At 41.4% G+C, this 22,036-nt stretch overlaps 1 protein-coding gene across 2 annotated transcripts in view; it reads right to left on the bottom strand.

Moving 5' to 3' along the window:
• CPEB4 (cytoplasmic polyadenylation element binding protein 4) overlaps positions 1-9,943 on the bottom strand; it is a 38,990-nt gene extending 29,047 nt beyond the window's left edge. For both annotated transcript variants that reach the window (XM_074155890.1, XM_074155891.1), the window contains exon 1: positions 8,822-9,943. In XM_074155890.1, the coding sequence (XP_074011991.1) occupies positions 8,822-9,943 (1,122 nt within the window). The remainder of the gene's footprint in view (positions 1-8,821) is intronic.
• Positions 9,944-22,036: the final 12,093 nt, after the last annotated feature.

Below are 22,036 nucleotides of genomic sequence, written 5' to 3'. Positions count from 1 at the left end.
AAGGTCACTAATGGAGGCAAAAAAATCACTCTGGTTCCCAAAATTATTCACCTATCCATGTTATCTATGTATTTATACATTGGACATTTGTAGAAACACCTGGATATAATTTTATACAATTACATTAATCCACCTTGAATTTAATTTTTCTGTGTCCAAAAAGAACTCTAACATCAGTTCTATAGATTTTATTTCATTCGTGTTCTAAGGGAGTCACCTCTGAACTAAGATCAAGCATGGAAAGCATCTGTTCAAATAAGAAAGCAAAACGTGAGCAATTCAAGACAGACATTTGCTCTAAAGTGCTTCTCTACAACTATTGTTATTACAGCAGTGAATATATATTTTTTGTCCCTAACTCTAGCTGCGAAGCTGAAATTTCTCCAAAGCACACAGATGCAGCTTTGATCATTTTTAAAACCAGTGGTGAAGTAAAAAATGGTATTGCACAAAGACTGTTGTGCATGAAGTTATAACGTCCTTTACTTCCAGTGATGAAGTGCTAAAGCCGTATTGATTGCAGAGCTGCAAAAGGCATTCTTTGTATCAGACAATCATCAGTCGTCTTGGACTTTAAACACCTAATACTATTTTAATAGCAGGAATCCACCAGCTCCTGGAGTCCTGATCCTTTTCCAAGTTCCTGTTACATTCTGACCACTACAAAATAGTATTTTTCAATGAAATTTTCTGATATTTTTCCTCTCTTCAGAACAGTTTATTACTGACACAGAACAGGCAAAGTATTTCTACCCGGATGTGCTGCATTTCAAATAGCATTAGAAAAATCAGAGTTTGGAACCATTTGCTTCATTAGTCTAGCCCAATATCAAATTTGCTATAAAAAGCGTAGTGCTGCCCTGTCTCTCCACAGTATTTATTTCCTTGGTCATTTATATTACAAGGGAATTGAGGCACCTTAGAGAAACTATCACAAGCATTTTAATTCTTAAATAGCTACTGCTGCTTCCATTCTGGTTTTCATAGTGTATTGTGTTTTCTCTGTGTAGAATCAGCCTTAACTCCAACCCATGAACAGCTACAAAATTCTTATTTCACAAAGTGCAGAACCTCAGTAGGTCCGAGTCTTTGTTGAATTTGTGGCACTTAACATTTCGGTTGTCCAAGAGACACGAAGAAAAGAAACCCAGACCAAGTAATTTCTAGTTTATTCTGCTGCGTATGTGCTGGAGCACGTGAGCCTGAAGGTAGTCTCTTGTCTAAAATGTCAGTGTTATGTTGGGTTGAGCTACAATAATGAACTATGTGCTGCAATGGTAAGTTTTTAATATTGAGAACGGAGAGTTTAAATATTTGAGAAAAAAAATTATTTGAGGGAAAAAAAAAAAAAGGAATTGAACTGGTTAGCAGACAGGGATACCACATTCTCCAGTGGAAGCTTTTTATGGTGAGGAGTTTATAGTTTTCCCCTTCTAAGTGAACCATCTCGCTGTCACTTTTGTAGCGTAAGGTCCATAAGCTTCTAATCATACTGCAAACATTTTAAAACACGACCCTGCACATCGATACAAAAGATTAACTGGTCATATTCCTACCTGCAGCTGATAGCAAGCACATAAACAGGAGGACTGGCTAAAATGTGGCCCACATTCATACTCGGGCTCTCCAGCGGTTCCAGTAACTTGTCATAGCAATGGAGAAGACCCTCAAAATGCTGATATGTTGCTATTTTTTTCTTGCCTATCTTTCCAACAAAAGGTCTCTGGGCTTACAGCATATCTAATCATCCTTGTCAATTCATGGTGCTGAACTGCCCCAGCCTCACCACCCTCGGGAAGATCAGTCTTATTCCTGGATTGTTTGAAACAGTTTGCTCTTACGTGTCCCTGCTTATTAATTAGAAGACAACAAACCAAGCTAACCACAACACTAAGAGCTGCTACTATTGTTACATTGAATTTGGATATATTCCTGAAATGAATGCAGCAGTCCCCCTCTCTGGAAATGCAGAGTAATTCAAGAACTTGGTATGTAAGTAAACCAGTACACATCTATCCAATGGAAAGATGTCAGTCACGTATGGCCTAAATAAAGACCAGCCAAACTGCCCTGCTCAGCTGGATCAGAGGTTTGCACAGTGCTTATTATAAAATAACTCCGTTAATTTAGTTGACTACTTGTCCTGATACTGAAAGGACCCACACTAAAAGAGAAAGTCACCAGTGGTAGGGCGTTTTTATAATTTTTTTACAATTTAAAGGCCTTTTATTCTCAGACTGCTTTTAAAACAGTACCACAAATTTTGCCAGTCATAACTTCCAAGATGGCCAGCACATTTTATCAAAAACACATTATATCTGAAATATATATATGTATCATAAAACTAACATAAAAATAAAGACTGATGACAGGTTAGTGGTAGCGGCCATATTATTGAAGAAATGTGAAACTATACATTTAATTCCATAACATCAAAAAAGCTGTAACAGTCAAGATACTGATGATTAACTGGCAACTAAATGTGAGCTATTCTCAGATACACGTTAGTTATGAGTTATAAAGCACGTAAGCCATGCTGTACTTAGGAAAAAACTGATGTGTTCTTGCAGAGACTTCATGTAGAGAGAATTAATAACAATATGGTGGTGTTTTTAATGGATCAGTTCACAAAGTTACAGTGCTTTCCATGGAGCTGGATTGCTTACTGTATACTTTTTTATTTATTTATAAAGAGAAGATATAGGGGTAATGACTACCCTGCAATAAAGCAGAGTATGTACACTTCAGTAACAAAGTAAGTTAACTACAGACTGATACTATTTACCCAAGTTGATCACAAGAACTTGGCTTTACACAAGTTTAAGGCATCTAAAATTTTGGTTTATCAGAAGGCACACACATTTATCCCTGGGAAACAGAAAGACACCAGGTAGAACACAAAGCAACCACAAAAAAACCAACCAACCAAACAAACAAACAAAAAGCAACCAAAAAGAAAGAAATCAAACTGCAGTCTTAATACACGGCTATGTTTAAAAAGTCAGCCCACATTTCAGAAGACATTCATTAAACATAGTTTTGAATAAGCAGTATTGTTTTCACAATAACGCAGAAGAGGTGACAGCAGCAGATCTGGTTAAGAGAGAGCTATTGAGACTGTAAACATTCTACAACAGCAAACACAACCGTTTTGAACTACACACTGGCCAGCTCTGTCTACAGAAAAATAAAGTTATTCTGATTCTCCTACTGTCTAGAAATCATTTATAAGTATGTAGATTGCTCATAATAATGCCATCTCATTGTTAAAGCATAGAGAGTAGACCTCAGGGCTTCACGTCACAACTTTGTCATTGGATTCATGCAGTATAAGCGAACCACTTCACCTGCATGACTACAGTGGCTTCCCCACTAACACCCAAAAAGATTATTTTACATGTAGAGGGCTTGTCAAAAATGAAGCCATTTCTAAATAGGAAATCACTAAATTCTAATTCCAACTCCAATTCTATTTTTGAAAGTCCAAAGACATTTCATTCCACAAAGGAAGATCATACTTTGCACTTAAAAATTCCATACCTAAATTCTCTCGCACATCAGAAAAGTGTACATCTAACTTAACTATTAAAGTACAGATTCATTATATTTAGTCTGCACCCACAGCATTATCATCATCTGAACAATGAAGATTCCTGAACCTAAGAGTTTCAATCCAGTGCTTCCCATGATGGGCCTCCCTATGCTAAAATCCCAAACTGTACAAAAAGTAAAGCCTGGCAAGGTATGAGCACTTGCTGGTAGCTAAGGCTGTGCCTAGTCTCATAATTTCTCTGAAGACCAAGGCATCAATAATAAGGCAAAGTATGCCTTTGCATTAAGCATTTTACTGAAGGTGGTTAAGGTATTTATAGAGTAGGTGTAGTTGTAAAACTTGGGCTTATTTTATAGATTTAAATCTTTGTCAAACCAGAATGCTTGTAAAAATTATAAAACAACTACATTTGCTGCTCTCCTTACAGCACAGGAAGCCTAAAACGTTCTGAAAACCTGTACATATTTCCCACAATTAAACAGCCTTGTGTCTCAGGCAAAGTAAAGTGCGTAGGGAGAGGTAACATTGTAGGTACTAAACACAAGTTCCACATTTTTCTTTTAATTGCAAAACAAATTTGGACTTGACTATGCTTCTGGGTAAGCTTCTCCTCCTTCCCACCACCCTGAAAATGCTATATTCCAGCTCCCAGTCCAGCATCCAGTGAATTAAAGGCTTTGAATAAACAGGTTTTTCCTGAAAGGATGTTGCTGTGTGCTGCCCTGAACATCTTTTATAGCTTCACCAGGGAACAATAAGAAAAAGCTGGAAAAGTTAAGTGACGCATAGCATAGGAGTTTTTTTGGGAGGGAGCACTTCTGGTTTAGTCAAACTTGAACTTTTTTTTTTAAGTGTTAGAAATTACAGACCTTTATAAAAATTTCCAGTAACATGTCTGATTCTATTTTAGCCACATATTAAGTTTTTTATGTATCTTCTAGAAATTATTTTCCACAATATCTTGTGTTCTCAGTCTTTGTGCTGGGCTGCTAAGTATGCAATTTTCAAAGCAAAATGCTTAATAAGAGTACTCCTTTTAATCTTAGGAAAATACAAACATAATTCAAATAGCTTCTAACAAAAGCTCTCTTTAAAAAGAAACCCTGAGGTCAAAAACGCACAGGAGGGCCAAAGCCAAAGTATTAACGTCAGTAGTAAGTTTATAAAACAAGAACAGTGCTAACTTCCACAGTACTTAACTTGTGCATGTCATACCACATTAGAGTGCTTCTAATTCCACAGATCAGTAGCTGTGGGGAACAGCATACAAAACACTAATTACTACACAGCTGATGTACTTACAGAAAAATAGGTGAACAGACATTTAAAAATCCAACTTCACACATTTATTCTATTTTAAAATGATAGCTTGAAATTTCTTGGAATAATTGCTGCTTCTAGAATAAAAATAAAATTCTACAAAACTTCCTGCAAAACAAGTAGCCTCATTTTATGCAACCAGCCATCACGATTTATGAAAAGGTTCCTCAAAAACAAAGAGCAAATATTAAATAAAGAGGCATGGTAAAGAAACTTATTTGTAAAATTCCTTCAAGAGGAAAGATTGGCAATTGCATTCAAGAGGTTATTTTTTAATTCCAGTTCCCCATTAATGTGTTTAATGCACTTATTAAATCAACCCATTTCTATGGGCAAACAAATCATGACGTATAGCTCAGAATTAAAACACATTCTGTAATCACGTATGTGTTTTCTCAAACATTCCATATCTGCCCGGGGGAAGAAAAAGTCTCTCTGGCACAGACCCTCAATGGATTTGGAAGGGGTTATATACCTGGAAACTAGCCACTGTGGAAGAAAGGAAAAAACATTTTGAACAAATGGATATAATGAACTGCTCTCATGTACGAAATTCTTTGAAATGGGCAGTTATTTTGAAGCCTGAATCCAGGAAGAAGCACAAATTATTTTTAAGCATTTTTACAGAAAGCTAAACACTATTGCTTAACTTGCTTGTGCCTTCAAAGATCAATTTTAAAAACATCGTCACGCATTTGAAGATGAGATCTGGAAACCTGGAAATGCCTATCAAAGCAAGATTTATGCATTGCATAACAGGCAGGATGTTCCACTCTCATGAGGAAGTGCAAGTACACAGTAAAAGGAAAGCCAAAACAATCTTGAGGGCGATGCTGCTGTAAAATGGAATTACTGAGCACTCAGTGCTGCTGGGAGAGCAGTAGAGGGAATTATTTACAAAATCAGTAACTTTGTGAGATGCAATAGTCACAGTCAAAGCATTTCCATTTATTAATTCTCAGGGAAGGCTCTTGTATCCAAAAAACTCATTTTTTTTTTATTTTTTATTCAGGAACCATTTTTTGGTTTGGAGACCATTTCCTTTTCAAATGAACACACAAAGAACAATGGCTTTTCTCTATTCAAAAGATCTTTGAAGGGGGAAGCCTGCCCAGTGGCTAAAGCACAATATCAAAACTTAATTTCATTAACAGATCTGGTAACAGTCTTCCGTGACCTTGCTTCCAGTTTCATCTCTGCAACACGAGGTTCCTACAGACGTGCTACTTCTGACATGCTGCGAGACAGAATTCCAAACGAAAAACACAACAAAAAGCATAGTGTTTTGCATGCAGTTCAATACCAAGCAAGCAATCATCAAATTGCAGGGTTATCAAACAGATCACCACAGTATTTTCCTTTTATCTGCGCCGTTTGGAATGCCCACTTCATCGCGAGCAGGTAAGGGCCATGACCAGAAACATTTGAAGTGGGCAGTAGTTCACACTAGTGGCTTATAGGGACATTATGCAATGTTGTCCTCTCCGAAGAGGAAACGAGCACTTACACTTGGTTACCCTAAGACTTCCACCAAAACAGAGACTTCTGTGTTTCACAAAGCTTTGGAATAGAGACAACCTTTGAGAAAAAAAAAAGTGATCCCCAAATATTTGCAGTTGCTGGTTTACACCTTGCCTTCTAAGGAAAGTAATTTTCACTAGATTGCAGCAACACTTGTTAATGATTTAAGCAGCAAAACATAAATATTAAATGAAAGGGATAGTTGTATCAAATTACTCCATTATGTTGCTGCAGCAAAGACAGCTTTCAATTATTTCCTAAATAGGAATCTAAGAAGATTCCAGTAACTATGCCTTGTCCAGTACATGATTGCATCATCAAGGATACTTCATATATATATGCATGAACACAAACATACAATGAGCAAAACTCCTTACTTCTGCTTTGAGTCAAGCATACAATCAGCATAATAAAAAAAAAAAAAAGACATCAAAGGTCAAATTTTACATCATTTGTTTCCAGCGATTCAAAAATTCAGTATGCTTTCAACACACAAATGACTAAGTGACCACAGGAGCTAAAGATTTTACAGCTCCCCCCCCCCCCCAAAAAAAAAAGTTATAGAAAGCAGTTGTCCAAGACGGCTTCAAAATTAATCAGCATCTTTCTAGGTCTGCAGTGCTGAAGTCCTGTTTTGTTGCCCTGCCCTTTTCTTTGCAGAAGTGATAGTAACAGACTGGAAAGTACTTCACTCCAACACTTTCCTTTTCTTGGCATGAAGAAGTGTCAGACTTGGTCTTGACACGTAGAGCTTCATCTTAGTGTTTATGTAAACAGATAACAACATGCTACACAAAAATTATTTCTTTACCCTGATCTAAATACGTGTGTCTGATATTTTATGTTTGGAACACAACCCAGAAGTCAAGGCTGACTTTGCCAATTTCCTGAAATCTCCTTGATGTCAAACCAAGCATATTTCTATCTCTGCCTATACGTTTGGGCCTTATACACAGCAGCAAGGACACACTTGATCTCATTCTGTCACTCTGAACATCAGCTACGTGTCAGGGTACAGAATGAATTAAACCGTGAGCCAAGTCTCGCTGCAGTGAGGCTGAAAAAAGACTGACTCCAGCTGTGTCCCTTTTTCTAATGGTGTCAGTGTATAAATTTGGTATGCTGGACACAGGTTCATTATATTAATTACAAATCCTGACATTAAAATCAATTATTACTACGCATTCTAAATTTACAAGGGCTCTACCTGATATTGAACCAGCCAGTAGCTCTGCAGTAGAAAAAAGGTCTCTAATGGAAAGTTATTGCCAGCAGCTGCTCTGTTGTCAGAAGCTGCACCGGCAGCCCCTGCAAACCAAACAGAAACTCAATAGTTGACGAAGAAGAACTGCTCCCAAGTCCGAACCACAAAGTCATAATTAAATATATTTACACCTCTTTAGGGTGGTTTATAACATGATACGTATTACACAGTTTTTATCTCCCAATCTTTCAAATTATTTTAAAGTAGGTCGCCCTGGTTCTTACAGCATGGCTAGGAATACTGCAATCATTCTGAAATTTTTGCTTTTGCACTTATTTGAAGATTTTGAAAAACAGCCCACTAAATGTAAAAGAACTCTTTGGTTTTTGGATTCATCCTAAAGGAGTTTACAAAAGGCACTCACACACAAAAGCTCAGTTTAACCAGCAGTGAGATGAAGAGTACTTCTGTTTTAATTTTTTTTACTGCAAATTAAGTTCAATATTATACAGTTCTTTTCAAATTCATGAAAAGTCAGCCTAGAAGGAGAGGTTGAACTGCCAGACAACCTGTCTCCAGCCAGGATAAGGCCACATTAAAATATAGCAGACATCAACTGAAACTCATCCACATCTATTTTTGGTGATGGCCTGTAACCAAAATTTTCTGCCATGACTGAGGAAAGCAAGTTGTGTTGGTTAGCATCATGTAAAAAATTCAGTTTCCAAAAAAATGCTACAAAATGCTACAAAAATTATGTTGCACGACAAGTCCATACCCTAAAACAAAATACAATCGCTTCATACTTTTCTCAGATGTGGTACATGCTCAAATACTTCAGAAGGCCTCAGATCTTTCATACTTCGTCAGGCTGCATTTTTTTTTCCTTACTCCTTTGTGTGGATCTGCTTGCTACTTTAAATTTGTTCATCGGCTATTTCTGAATGTCTGTAAGCATCAAGCTGAAGGAAACTGGCTACTACAGGTGTCTGGTGGGCAACAGATATTTACATGACTACCACTATTCAAAAAAACCCCATGGTTCACAGCTCGCAGGATAATTCACACTGTGACATCTTAAGTTAGCCATATATTATTATTTTTCAGTTGCAAGCACAGAAGACATACAATCAGACGGTACTGTTCAAACCCCCGAGCCTTTCTAGGGCATTTTAATGCACTTATGTGTTATTTTTCTTATGGTTATAACAGAGTATGCTCACCTGAAAAGGAAAAATGTTGTCAGCTCTATTCAAACTGTCTTCCATCCACGATTTTGGAGCAAAGGCTGAGCTGGGTCGAGCGTATTTCTGCAACTGGATATGATTACTTGCAAAATTCTTCTTTAAGGGTGAGATGGAGTTCAGGGGTGTTATCCCTCCGTTCAGTCCCCTGCGGTGGTCTCGACCTTGGGACCCACCCCACCCACCGTATCCACCACCACCAGGGCTCCATGAAGATGGTGTAGGCGATGGACTTTGGTAGCTGCTCCATGGAGAAGGTGGCTTGTTAAGATTATTAGCCAAATGAGGCAATTGATTAAAAGCAGCATTTCTATGTGCGAATGGAGGTGGATGAGGACTTGCAGGAGACCTCCTCTGTTGTTGATGCTGATTGTGATGATGCTGAAAATGGGGGTGATGAGGGTGGTGTTGAGAGAGGGGTCCAATTTGGGGGGAAAAGCTACCACCAAAGCCAGGGCTGACGTGATGTGGAAAATTCTGAAACAGCAGAGCACCATTATTAGCTGAGGCAGTAGGGACCCCTCCCTGGTGAAAAAAACTTGCATCTTCATTGATTATTGTAGAAGAAGAAGGGGCTATAGCTGCAGACCAGTTACTAAAACCAGTCAGAGAAGATGCAGTGGATGTCAAAGGCTGCGTCGAAGTACCTAGCCCCGAAGCCTCTTGATAATCAAATCCTGTTAACACCGGCGATTCTATTCTTATTTTCTCCTTTCCATTGCCGTTCTCTGAAGAATTATCGCCCTGGTTTTCTTCAGTTTTAGCTTTCTCAGGTTCAGAGAGCATGCCTGCTTCCTGACTTTGACCAGGGGAAAGCTGCTGTTTTTCTAGGGACTCTTGCTTTTCCTGTTGCTGAGTTTTAGATTTTTCTGACCCCAGAATCTCATCCTGAATATTATGGGCAGCTGGAGCAGGAAAGAGCCAAGCTGACCCAGCACTACTGCCATTGGCAGCTGTGTTATTATTTATAAAAGCAGCAGGGCTGGGGGTTGCATTTTGATGATGGTGTGGAGGCTGCAGATGTGGATGAAATCTGACTGGAAAAGCTGACTTATTTCCAGTGTTGTTTTGCACTAACACTCCAAACCCGTAATCCCCCATTTATTATATTTAGGGTTTGAATCCTCCCCGTAAGAACAAGTTGATGTTTAGTGTTTACCTCGTCCTCTTCTGAGGCAAGATTAGCAAGAATCCTGTTTTTAGCTAGATATTCCAGTTTCTCCCTCCACGCTTTTTATTTCAGATTTGGATAAAGATGCTTATTTTTTGCAAAAGATAGATCTCTTCAGCTATTTAAATGTGTCAATTTGTGTCTGTTTCCTTCCTTTGGCCAGGAGGAAGGGAAAAAAATAAATCTTTGGTTCACAAAAAAAGAGGTTTCCTTTTTCTAAAGGAAATGCACAGCAATGAGAGAAAAAGCTTCTGGGGAATAAGAATAAAGAGATTCTAACTATCCTGTTTTTTTCCTCCTCAGCAGCCTTGACTCGCCCATAAATGAGTTAAGAGGGAGGAAAAAAAAAAGATATATATACAATGACGTCTGGTCCCCTGACCCCTTGGCAGCAAAAAATAGATTTAAATCTGGAATAATTTAATACATCTCTATAATCTAATATATATTTGTGTCCTGTTCAAAAAGAGTCTTTGCTGTGGGTAAAGGAAAAATTTACCTCAGGATCTCAGCATTCAGAAGGGTGAAAAGGGGGAGTGAGTTACAGAAGAGGCTTTTTCCCGTGCTGCTGGGTTTAACCTATTATATTTAGTAATAATACACGCTCTGTGTGTGTGTGTGTGGTTGTTTAAAGGGGTAAGATCTTATCTCAGGAAATTAGTATTCTCTGTGTGTTGGGTGGGGAGTGAGTTGTGCAGGAGAAGGGTGGATTCTTGATGCTGCTCCTTTTGGGCTGGGTTTCTGAGCTCGCCAGACTCGCTTCTTATTTATGATCCAATATGTGCGTGTCCTTCATATGAGTCCCGGCTGTCCGGAGAGGAAGATTTTCATCTCAGAAATCAGCATTCAGCGTTCGGGAAAAGGGAAGGGAGGGGAGTTGTGCAGGAGGAAGGGGAAGGAGTTGGTTTTTTTTTTTTTTTTTCCTCCTTGCTCTCACGGCTGCTGGGAGGGTGGTTTCTGGTGCGGGGCTCGCCTCCTTCCACCGAGATACGCGGGTTCCCCGCGGAGCCTGGCTGCGGGGCCGGGTGGATATGCGGGTACGCCTTACTCCTCCTCAGGGGCTCGGCATCCAGCGGGGCGGGCTGGGCTCGCCAGGCCCCGGCTCTCTCTGGGGTGCCCCCCGCGGTCTCCCCCCTCCCTCGCAAGAGTCCTGCTGTCGGGGGAAAGCAGGAGGGAGATATTTTATTTTTTTTTTACCTCAGGAGAGGAGCAGCCTCCGGCAGGGAGGGGAAGGTGCAGGCGGCGGGGGGCCGGGCTCCTCTCTCCCCCATGGAAGGTGTTTAACCGGTTCTCCCAAATCGCCCGGAGATTACGGGACGGGGTCTCGGCCGCTGGACGCCGCGGAGGGGGGGCCCGGCGGACTAACCGGGGCGCGAGGTCCGGCGGCGGCTCCTCGGAGCAGTCCTTCCCCTGCTGCGCGTCTTCTGGGCTCCAGGAGGGCTTCCTTCCCCCTCATGTAAACCGGCCGGGCGCCGGGAGGGTCGCCGCGGGGGACGCTGCTGCCGGGAGGTGGAAGGAGGGGGAAGAGAGGGGGTAGGGCTGCCGCGACACCGGCTCCGGGGAGTCGGAAGGCGCTTCGGTAGCCGGCGAGCCTGGCCGCGACGAAGCCTCCGCTGCTGCCGCCGCCTTGTTTTGCTTCTTTTTCTTTTTTCTTTTTTTTTTCTGTCTCCTTCCCCTCCCCCCACCCCCCCAGCGGCCGCCGCTTCCTGCCTCGGTGCCGCAGCCGGTGCCTCCTCCTCCTCCCTCCTCCTTCGCCGCCTCCTCCTCCTCCCCGCCCGGCCGCTGCCGAGCCCCGTCTCCTCCGGACCGAGCTGCCGCACGAAATGACAACCAGCTGGCGGAGGCAGCGCGCCACTTCCGGTTCGGCGGCGGGCGCGCCCCCCGCCCCGCCCCCCCCGCCCCGAGGCACCGCCCCGCTCCGCCATTTTTGGTAGGGGCAGGGAACACCCCGCCTGGGGGTCGGCCAGCTTTGTTGTGGGCACGTCGCCCCGCAAGCATGGTAGCCATCCTAAGTAAGGGCAAAAGGTCAGACGGATGGCCGGCGGGGCGACCATCTCGGGCTGAGGAGCGCGGTTCCCGCCGCCAGCTGCCATCTTTGTGCAGGGCAGGTCGTTCTCCTCGGCGGAGGGATAGCGGCGGGGCCGGGCTCTGACAGGCCGGACTGGCTGGGGACACCCCAGGCTGGTGGCCGTTGACAGGCTTTCCCTGCTGTAATGTCGTGGCTAATATCTAAAATTCAAATCCCACCCAAAACTGCTGTTTGTAACACCCTTAGGTGCCCAAGGTCTGAGTTGAACCCAAACTGCCCTGGCCTGGGCCACGTTCGAGCCATCTCGCTTGTGGAACGGAAAGTCAGCAAAATAACGTAGTAAAATGCTCAGAGGGCAACAGACGTGGAGAAAATACCACACCACCTGGCTTCTGCTTGCTTTTTAGCTCTTGAAACGTGGAAATGGGGCACCATGAGAGAGGGCTGTAATCAAAAATGTGTAAGAAACTTGAGGAGTTTTCCAAGATGGTCATTCTGAAAGTCTTTTGAAATTCGCTCAGGTATTTTAAAGGCTTTCCCAAATAACTTTGTGTTACGTTGGTTTTAAAAAAGGCAAAAAACTAATAAGTGAAAGATAACAAACAGAAGCAGCTCAGCGAGCTGCAGGGCCCACGCTGGGCTCTTCTCCACCCAGTGCCAGGGGAGTCACTGCCTGTCCCGAGGGCGCAAGAGGGATTTTTCTGATTTTCAGCTGTATTTGTCAATGAAGGGACAAGGTTTGAGCAGTGACAGCCAGCAAGCCTCATCTTTCGGGATGATGGATGAGGCCATTACAACTTTTTAAGCACTATTTATAGAGGTGTTTATGGGGAGGGGGATTACAGAGATATCCGCCCCGAAGTGCAGCTCTCGGAGCTGGAGTGGTGGTGGGATGAGAGGAGCTTTGTTGCACTATTCTGATATCTTGAACTTTCTTGTAGCTCGTGGAGTGCCTCCTGGACCACCATACCTTCACCTCAGCCTGGTGGAAAACTGGCTGGAGCATGCGGTACCTGAGAATGGGGTTGCCCCAGTGAGAAATTCTGTCCCAGTAACCAACACAAAGGCTCTCCTTTCTAATTTATTTTAGGAAGTTCTGGATTGAAAGCGAATGCATATTACAGCAAGTTGGACAACATAAAATATTAATTCAGCATGTATTTTCTATAGCTAGTGATTATTACTTCAACATGCATGGCACATCTGTATAAAAGCAATGGGCTTGGTTGTCACCAGCTGCCAGGCAATGCAGAGTGAAATTCCAGTTTTACTTCTGCTGTGGCTACAAGAGGGCTCACACCACACATTGCACACCCGATTGGCTTTTTGTATATACAGTTATGTGGTCTATGGGTCCAAACCATGAGTCCAGAACTGACGTGCGCTTTAAAATGTATTGTTGCACAGGAATGTGGATTGGTCAAGAGCAGGCATCGTAACTTTTGACTACTACAGATCTGCTTTGTAAAATCTCAGTTCATTACTGGGATGGGTGCCCTTTTTGCACATCTACAAATTAAAATATGTGAATAAAATATAGTTCAAAATTAAAGAAGAAAAACATAGTGAAATAAAAATAGCTATATGTAGATAAACCAGTAGAAAACTCAAGTGGAAAAGGAAGCATGCAGAAACATTTCCTGAATATTTTTCCTTTAGTGTGGTGTCCACTACTACTTCCTCCAAGACTCTTTCCAGCCTACTCAGTCACCTGATTGTAAGTTTGGATGATACAGATATTTTTACCAAACCCAGTATTTCTCAACAATTTTAATAAACTATTTTCTTTGCAATCCTATATGCTTGTTTCCATGTGTGAAAATGGAACTTGTTTACATTTGGTGAAAACATCATTGTTTGTGAACATGTAATTACTGGGTTGTAATTTCCCCTTTTGTTTACTGTTTGCAACCTATGTGAGCCCATCTGATATTAAGTGTTATTTTCCTCTGTATTTTTCTAGTCATACTGTTATTGTCGTCATCATCATCAGATCCAGGGCTAACAAGCACTTCTGTCAAGCAGCTCTGAACCTGGCTCCGGCAGCAGATTGCTATTACATGAATAGTTTGGGAAAGACTGAGTAGATGGGCATAATTTAATTTCGGGCACACCCTTGCAATGCGTTAGGGTAGATGCAGATCAACTGGAGAGATAGGAGCAGAACTTCCAAAATCTGACTTCAGTCACTTTGCCTGACAAACACAGTTTGCTGAAACCATGGGAGGGTTCTTAATGTCTGACATTTTGATGGTATCAGCTGCCCAGCAGGATTGGTGTCATTTTATGAGGAAAAATGCCTGAACAATATACAGGGATTGCAGTCACTACATTTAGTTGCAAAGGAGAATAAATCACTAAAGAGCGTGAGTAGTGTCTATAAATAATCACATTTAACAGCCTGCGAGGAAGTTGTCCCTTCGATGGCTGGATGACGTAAAGAGTCTCAAATAACGTGTCGGAGCTTTATTTGGAATGCATGAAGACCAACAGGATTTTTATTTTTTTTTAATTGTCAAAGACTTGAATTGCAGAAACTAATCATGAAACCAGCTACATGATTAGCTTAAAAATTTGTCAAACATTTAAAAATTCATTACTTTTAATAGCAATAGAATTTCATTTGCCACCTTCTTTTCCAGGGGAGAATCTTCCTTTCCCAGCTGTCTTAACACTGGAAACAAGCTAGTTTCCATGGAGCGATGAAGATATTATTGTTGTTGCTTTTCGTTACAGACAAATTAAAATAGTGACAAGCATTCCGAAAAACTTTCTTATTGCTCTAATTCAACACAGAGCTAAGGGTATAAGGAAGATTTTTTTAAAATCCCTCAAGCCATAAACTCAAATCTTTGCACAGTCAAAACAACTCTTTACCCTGTAACAAGAGACACACTGATTTTTCCTGTAGCTTATACCATGACCTAACTTTTGGATCAACTTGAAACATAAGATCCAAATAATAAAAAAAACCCACACCCTTAGGCATCTAAATAATGTGAAAATAATTTAGTAATTTAATCCTAAGTTTCCCTTTACCTAAGCAATAAATATCCAATAAGATTTTCAAGAAAATGGGGAAAGAAAAGTTTTCCCAGTAGCACTTGTTCACATACAGCCAGATTTGCTGCCACATCCACCTGCAGCTCAGTCGTGATTTATCTAACACCTTCCACCCGAAAGGGGTTTCCGACTGAATTGTACTTGAAGTGCTTTTAGTCATTATGGTACCTTACACTAATGACTATAAGCACCGGATGGATTCATTTCTGGAAGCAATTTAACTCTTCTGCCTACCTTACAGGAGAGGGTTCCCCCGGCCGCCCCGGCTGACATCGTTGGGCAGCTTTAGCTGATGACTGCCAGTGGCACTGTGCACTAAGCAGCCTCCCCCCAGAATCAACCTCCAGAATCGCAAACCCCTTGATAACCTCTTCACTGGGAGACTAAATCACAAGTGGGAACATATTGCTCTCCTCCGAGGATTAGATTTTTTAGCCTGCTTTTGTTCTGACGGTAACATGTCACCCAGTAAGTGCTCAGCTGTGACTCGGGTCACAGGCAAAATCGAGGATGGCTGAACTGGTGTAGAAAAATCTGTTTGCTCACTTCTACTCAGTCAAAAACAATCTTGAGAGCTGTGGTTTTCCTGGGTCTAGTGGAGCACCCCTCCAACCCTTCAGCGTTACACACCCAATGAAACACAGAAAAGGGAAAAATCTTTAGGGCAAAACAGAACAATTTTGTCAGGTGGCCCGTGTAGCTGTGGTAAGGTTGTTTGACCCATAAGATGTGGAGTCATTAATGATAATTTAATAGAATTAGCTTGCAGATAAACTAAACCTGAAAAAAAATGAAATCCCCAAGAAGAAGCCTCTCCAGCTCAGTCACCCCCTCTCACCCTGGGAGACTCCGGGAGAGCAGATGTGCAGTTTGTGGTATACCCTGGGTGTTATCAAATCAAGGTCCTATTGAGCTAAGGAGTGAAATGACTTACAGAGCTCAGAAGGAACTCCTTACGGAAAACGCCTTGCCAGCAACCCTCTTTTTTTAAAATCAAAGGCCTGTCAGCTCTCATGCATCTGCTGATTGCAGCTGTCACGGTGTCATCTGGAAAGAAAGGTGAACCCTTGGTGACTCAACACGCGAACTTCAAACGTTCACACTGCACACTCTACCGATTACAGAAACCTCAGACTGATGCACCTATTTAACACTCTCAGTGGGGAAACTGAGAATTCGAGTCTCACTGCCATACAATTAAAGTCATTTTCTGCCTTAAAATAAAAAGGAGCAGAAAGAGGATAAGAATCTCTTTTCTAGGAGCACAATTATCAACTGTATCATATGTACCAAAAACTGTAACAAGGCCTGATGTTTTCTTGAATGTCAAAAGCCCTATCAGGATGTCCAGATCTCCAGTTTTATATTAATAATGGTTGTTTTATCTTGTCCATACAACAGTCTACAACATACGAGCACAATTTAGCAAAACAAATTAAAAGTCAAAATTAAAACTGTACTTACAGCACAAGGACTTTAGGAAGGGTACACTGGGCTATACTGAAATCCAAAGGGATCATTTATGGGATCATTGGTCACTCAGGTGTTCCTCCACATTATTTTAGGTCTAATGTATCACATAAGACACAGGACTTGCTCACGTTCAACAGTAATAAAGGCAACCAACAGACCTGAAAAGCTGCATCAACATTTTATCCTAAACAACTGCTCCAGGAAGGCTGAGCTAAAAACTGGAGGCAAGCTGGCAGTAGCTAATATTATCCTACATACACATAGAGAAATTTTTTTTAATTTCAGAGCAATTCTTAAAGACTGCAGAAAATGTTCTCTAGGCCGCAGAGAAAATCCAACAGCTCACTTTTTGCTGATGCAGCTGCAACTCCTGTTTTCTAGATCGTATCTCAGCTTGGTCATTGCAATATCAAAGTCTGATTTTATAAACCCGGTAAACCATTTAACTCTTGTGTAAAACACATTATACATGCTAATGGCTTCATTTGGCTAAGCTGCCTTCGTCATTTTTTGCAACTGGAGGAAGGTACTATATATTGATATACTCTCATACGTTAAGCAACCCCTTAATGGAATACATTGCCTTGGAGTCTTTAGTCTTTATGAAAAAATCCTTATCACTGCCCAGAGAACTATTTTGTGTGCAGTAATTATGTAATATTAATGAACAATATTACGTACAACTGTATTTTCCAGTCCTATTCTTTGTATGGAATGTACTTTAGAATGACCTGAGACTGCAAAAATGCCTCTAGCTTCCACGGCTCATGTAAAATACAATAAATACATAAATAATTTAGAAGAGGAAATAGGTGGTGTTGTGAAGGCGGTGCTGTTCTTACCACGGTACTTCAAAATCCGGCAATGTGGCCTTTGGAAATTCTTTTTTCATTTAAGGATACTGCTCCCTCAAGCTGGACGAAAAATTCCACACAGATACAGGGCTTTAAAATGGAAATTTGAAAGCTAATTTTATTTCTGAAATTGCAGAAGGAGAAAAGTACACGAGGGGTATCTCTTTGCCCACTGCAGGCTTTCACAGAGCGCCTCGCCTATCCCTCTGCTGAGATGGGATTTCTGGGCATGAGAGTTCCTAAATTTTGATCACAGCTGCACCACAGCACTGCATCCAGGGGGGAAGCAAGAGGGAGATACCGCTCTGGCGCCTGCGCTGTATGCTCAGGGCTCCCCAAAACCCTTTCAAGACGGGCACGTCTGCCACAAAGGCGGTTACCCTGTGGGCACAGCCTCGAGCACAGGCGGGCTGCCCCCTCCCAAATATCTGGGAGGTTGAGCCGGGACAGCCTGTCCACGGGCACCCACCGTGTCCAAGAGGCACCTGGAAGGCAGTTGTTGTTCAGTTCATTTAATGGGAAAGGAGCTGTTTATACAATGGAGACTCAGCTTCTCAATCTCTCTGTTTTTTTGTTGTTGGGTTGGTTTTTTTGTTGGGTTGTTGGTTTTTCCCACTTCTAAAATAAAATAACTGGTTATTTAATTCCTATTAATAAAGGAGGAATGCATCGGGGCTCTTGAAGGGCCAATTAGTCAGGGCTTACAAAGTGCACTGGTGCTAAGTATAATTTTTACTGCAACTCGGTGACACCTTCATTTCTCAAAATAAGATTTCATAGCCTATTCATTTACAAAGTGGGCTAGTGCCTTTGGGTATTTGGGAAGGGCAAAAAGACAAATTGAAAAGCACCAAATCATTTAATTTCAAAGTGCATTAAGCACACACCTTCCAATTTTCTGACTAAAATGTTCATCGCCTTTTTCCAAAGAGGTTTGTATCCAGGACACAGAAATAGTTTGTGGATTTTAGATTCCTGAAATACTTAACAATGCTGTTCAGGGGAAAAAACACTGGCTTCTTGTCCTAAAAAAACAGATTCATGTGCAAAGTGTTAATGAATCCAAGTGACAGCTTAAGGATAAAAATAGCATAATATCCCCCAAATGTCAGCTAATCAAACATTTTCAAGAACAGAATTTCTGAAAAATGTGGGATATAATAATGAGAAGAGCAAGGAAAGCAATAAGAAGAGTCTCATTCAGAGTGACCAAAATGTGACTGGCCTTTTTTTTCCCACCTGGGAGCCCCATGTGTGTCCCCACCAGCAGCGTGTCGGGATGCGGCCCCGGGGCTGGGTCCCAGTGAGCAGTGCTCTGTCTGGGAGTGCTCTGGACAGTGCTCTGTCTTGACTCATTTCAGAGCATTGCTTGCTGGAATCTGTAGTATCCAGGCTGCATCTCCATTATTAAAAAGGAGAGCAGTGGTAATCTGTTCCATTTTAGGCAAATTAAGTGCAGCTCTTTGGCTCCTGGCACATTCCCAACAGGGCTCTGAGATGAGCATAATTCCACAAAATCCATGAAATTCAGAGCCTAAGACTGCTACTGGTCCCCTTTCCCCTTGCAGATAACGTAAAGTCCTCTGCTGGGGTACTTCACAGGGGAGAGACATATTCCGTAATGTGCCTAATGAATTTTGGTTTTCTATGGGCTAAGGGGACGAGTTAAGAAGAGTTTCAGTCTTACCTTGGAGTTCTCTACCTTAGGGGTTTCATGTTATATTTCCACTGGCAAGGGGAGGGGGGGGATGTTGCATATTCAGTGTTCCCCTCCTTCTGCCTTGCAGGGGAAAGAGGGTGTGTTTCCGCAGACAGAGTAGAATGAACTCATGCTTTCCAATTTTTCCCCATGTTAGGAAATAGGTCCTGTCTCATTACTGGTGACAGCACATATTGGTAGGTCATAGAGCAAAGGGAGAGCCTTGCGTAGAACAGCTGGGGCCCAGAGCCAGAAATCTCATTAAAGTAAGCTGCTGCTATTTCCAGCCTGTAATAGAGCTTTGGAGCTTGATTATATTCAGTGAAAGCAGGTCATTACAAACACAGTGCTTTTTGCATATTATCTAAATTGAAATAATAATATGTTCTCTCCTTTCATGTGCTATATTGATAAATCCCAACTTATGAATGAAACATGTTGATTAGTTAGTTAAAAATAATTAGTTCCATATTATGCCTCCAAGTTTAAGGCTTGATTAGGGCAAACAAATAACTTTTCTTGATAATAAGTCATTTACAAATTATTCTCTTAAATGGAGCACACAGGCATAAAAATAATCTGCAGCAATAAATTGTGTTATTTGTTCTCTCTTTTCTCTTTGAGTTGAAATGTAACAGTACTTTTAGAACTTGAGAGACAGAATATCTATATGCAGATTCTGATCTCAACAGCAATTGCTGCAACGCAACTCTGGTGTTATTTGATTGAGACGGCGGCATACCAGATAAGAAAGTGACCCATAAGTGTTCTTTGATTCAATCTTTCTGGCCATGTAAGACCAAAAGAACAACAATTATTGCTTACAGTGACTGAGAATGTTGCTCTGTTTAGCTTCTCATTATTTAACTTTCATTTAAATATTCTGATATTTACATCAGAACCGAGCTGAGTGGTTGGTGGTAGTTTAAGGTTTTCCTTAGTAGTGGTAGCACTGGATAACCTTTTTGGTTCTTTTGAAGGAAAACAAAACCTGTATGAATATTTTCTCCTGGTCATCAGTTCACCAAAGGCAGCCCCATTAAAAAATGTCCGTAAAGCTTAAGCACAGTCCTGAATATGAACATTCTCCTGAACCAGAGCTTAGGGCAGTCATAAGGACAAAGTCTTTTTCTTAGCTTCCCTGGGGTTCTTCTCACACTGGCAAAAGATAGGTCCATAATCGATTACAGGAGACATCCACTAAAGAAAGACTGTACATTGCTAGACTATGGTATATATACTATAATAGAATTGGGTAACATCCTGGTAAAAAGCCTTGACTCTGTTGATACTACTATCTCTGCTGTTGCTTCCACCTACAGAGCCTCCCCGGTGGAAAGTTATGGCTCTCAATTATCTCTGTGAAAATCCAGCCCTATTTTGGGAGTGCCTATAACTTGTAGCAGTCATCTACGGTGTGGGAGTTTGACGGGGTTGTTAGAGAATATCAGCCTTCATATTTAGGCGCTGGAGCATGACAATTCTGGATGAGGCAAATAATACACTTTTGTAAAGCATTTTTATAAAACACTTTCTTTCCTGGTTGGCAGGAAAACTTGCAAAACCTGGGAAAGGAACCAGACCCATGCTCCATTTCCCCTCTTTCCAGATTGCCCTCAAGAGCCAATTCGATAGCAGCGGTTGTGGTATGGACACTTGCCCACTGGTGGCTGAGACTACCAGCTTACCCACTGTAAATAATCACCAAAGAGCCAGTAGCTAGAAATGGCTAAATCTCTAACGTTTTGTGAAAGACCTGAAGTGACTTACTGGTTAAAAACTCTTCAATCCTTCCCAATCCTCTCAGAGGGCACTTACCGAGAAATGGTAATGGGTTACAGTCTCAGCGTGCTTTTAAAGCACTCAATGTCAGAAAAAATGGCATTAACCCACTCTCCTCCCCGTATTCTGGACCTGATTCTCAATGCTAGTCAGGAGCAATTTCACTGAAGTGAAGGGAGTTATACAAGACCTGTGTAAAAGTGGAATCAGATCCATGTATCATACATTTAAGATTCCTGGCAAAATATGCTCTATTTACTTGAGGAAATTAAAACATTTCAAAGAGCCTGAATGATTTAAGGGCTATATTCTTACTTCCTAGAAATTAGAACAGTACATCAGGTAATCAATAAGGGTATAAAACTGTCTAAAATGCAAGCATTGCAGAGGTCAGGAATGGAAAAAACGCAGCTGAAATCACTTTAGATGATATACTGGAAAAGCAACATTATTTTTACCAACAGCACTGAGAAGCCATTGCAAAAGGCAAGAAACATTTAGTGGTATGGCAAACAACATTGGTTTCATAAAGCAAATTTTACCATTTCCATGACAAATAAAACTAAACACAAAATAAGTCTGTTCAGTTAAGCACTTTGGCTCCAACCTCCCTTGAACTTTAAGAAATTCAGGGAAACAAGCTCTTGGGTTGGGCCCATCTGTATCGGAAACACAGCACTGCATTCATACCACATTATCAGTATTTCTTTCACTTCAAATCACAAGCACCAGGCAGCGTGGGGTGCATATCTCCTCCGTGGTCTGTAATAGAAATTCCTGTTACGTGTGAAGCCTCTCCAGTGTCTTCCACAAGAAGAGGCTACATTAAGACTAATGAAAGTGCTGATTCTGCCCAACAGACGCCACAGATCCTCCAAGAGGGCTGTAGGAAAGAAATGGGCTCTTAAACAGGTAGGGAATCACTCAGCTCCTACCCTCGAATCTGAAAGAGCTGCTTGATGAGGCTTGATGAGACTTAGAGGTAAGCAAGAAATTCAAGAAGGAAATAGGCAGGACTTTGAAAGCATAAGCTGGCACATAGTTGTCTGACTTGTAATAACTCACAGGTCACTGTATCAGCTCCTGGCTACTGCAGGAGTACAAAGAGGCAGCTAGAAAGAGG

The sequence above is a fragment of the Numenius arquata genome, chromosome 11 (assembly GCF_964106895.1).
Source record: "Numenius arquata chromosome 11, bNumArq3.hap1.1, whole genome shotgun sequence".
Classification (NCBI taxonomy): domain Eukaryota; kingdom Metazoa; phylum Chordata; class Aves; order Charadriiformes; family Scolopacidae; genus Numenius; species Numenius arquata.
Note: the sequence above shows the minus strand (reverse complement) of the source record. Positions and strands in the feature narration are given on the sequence as shown.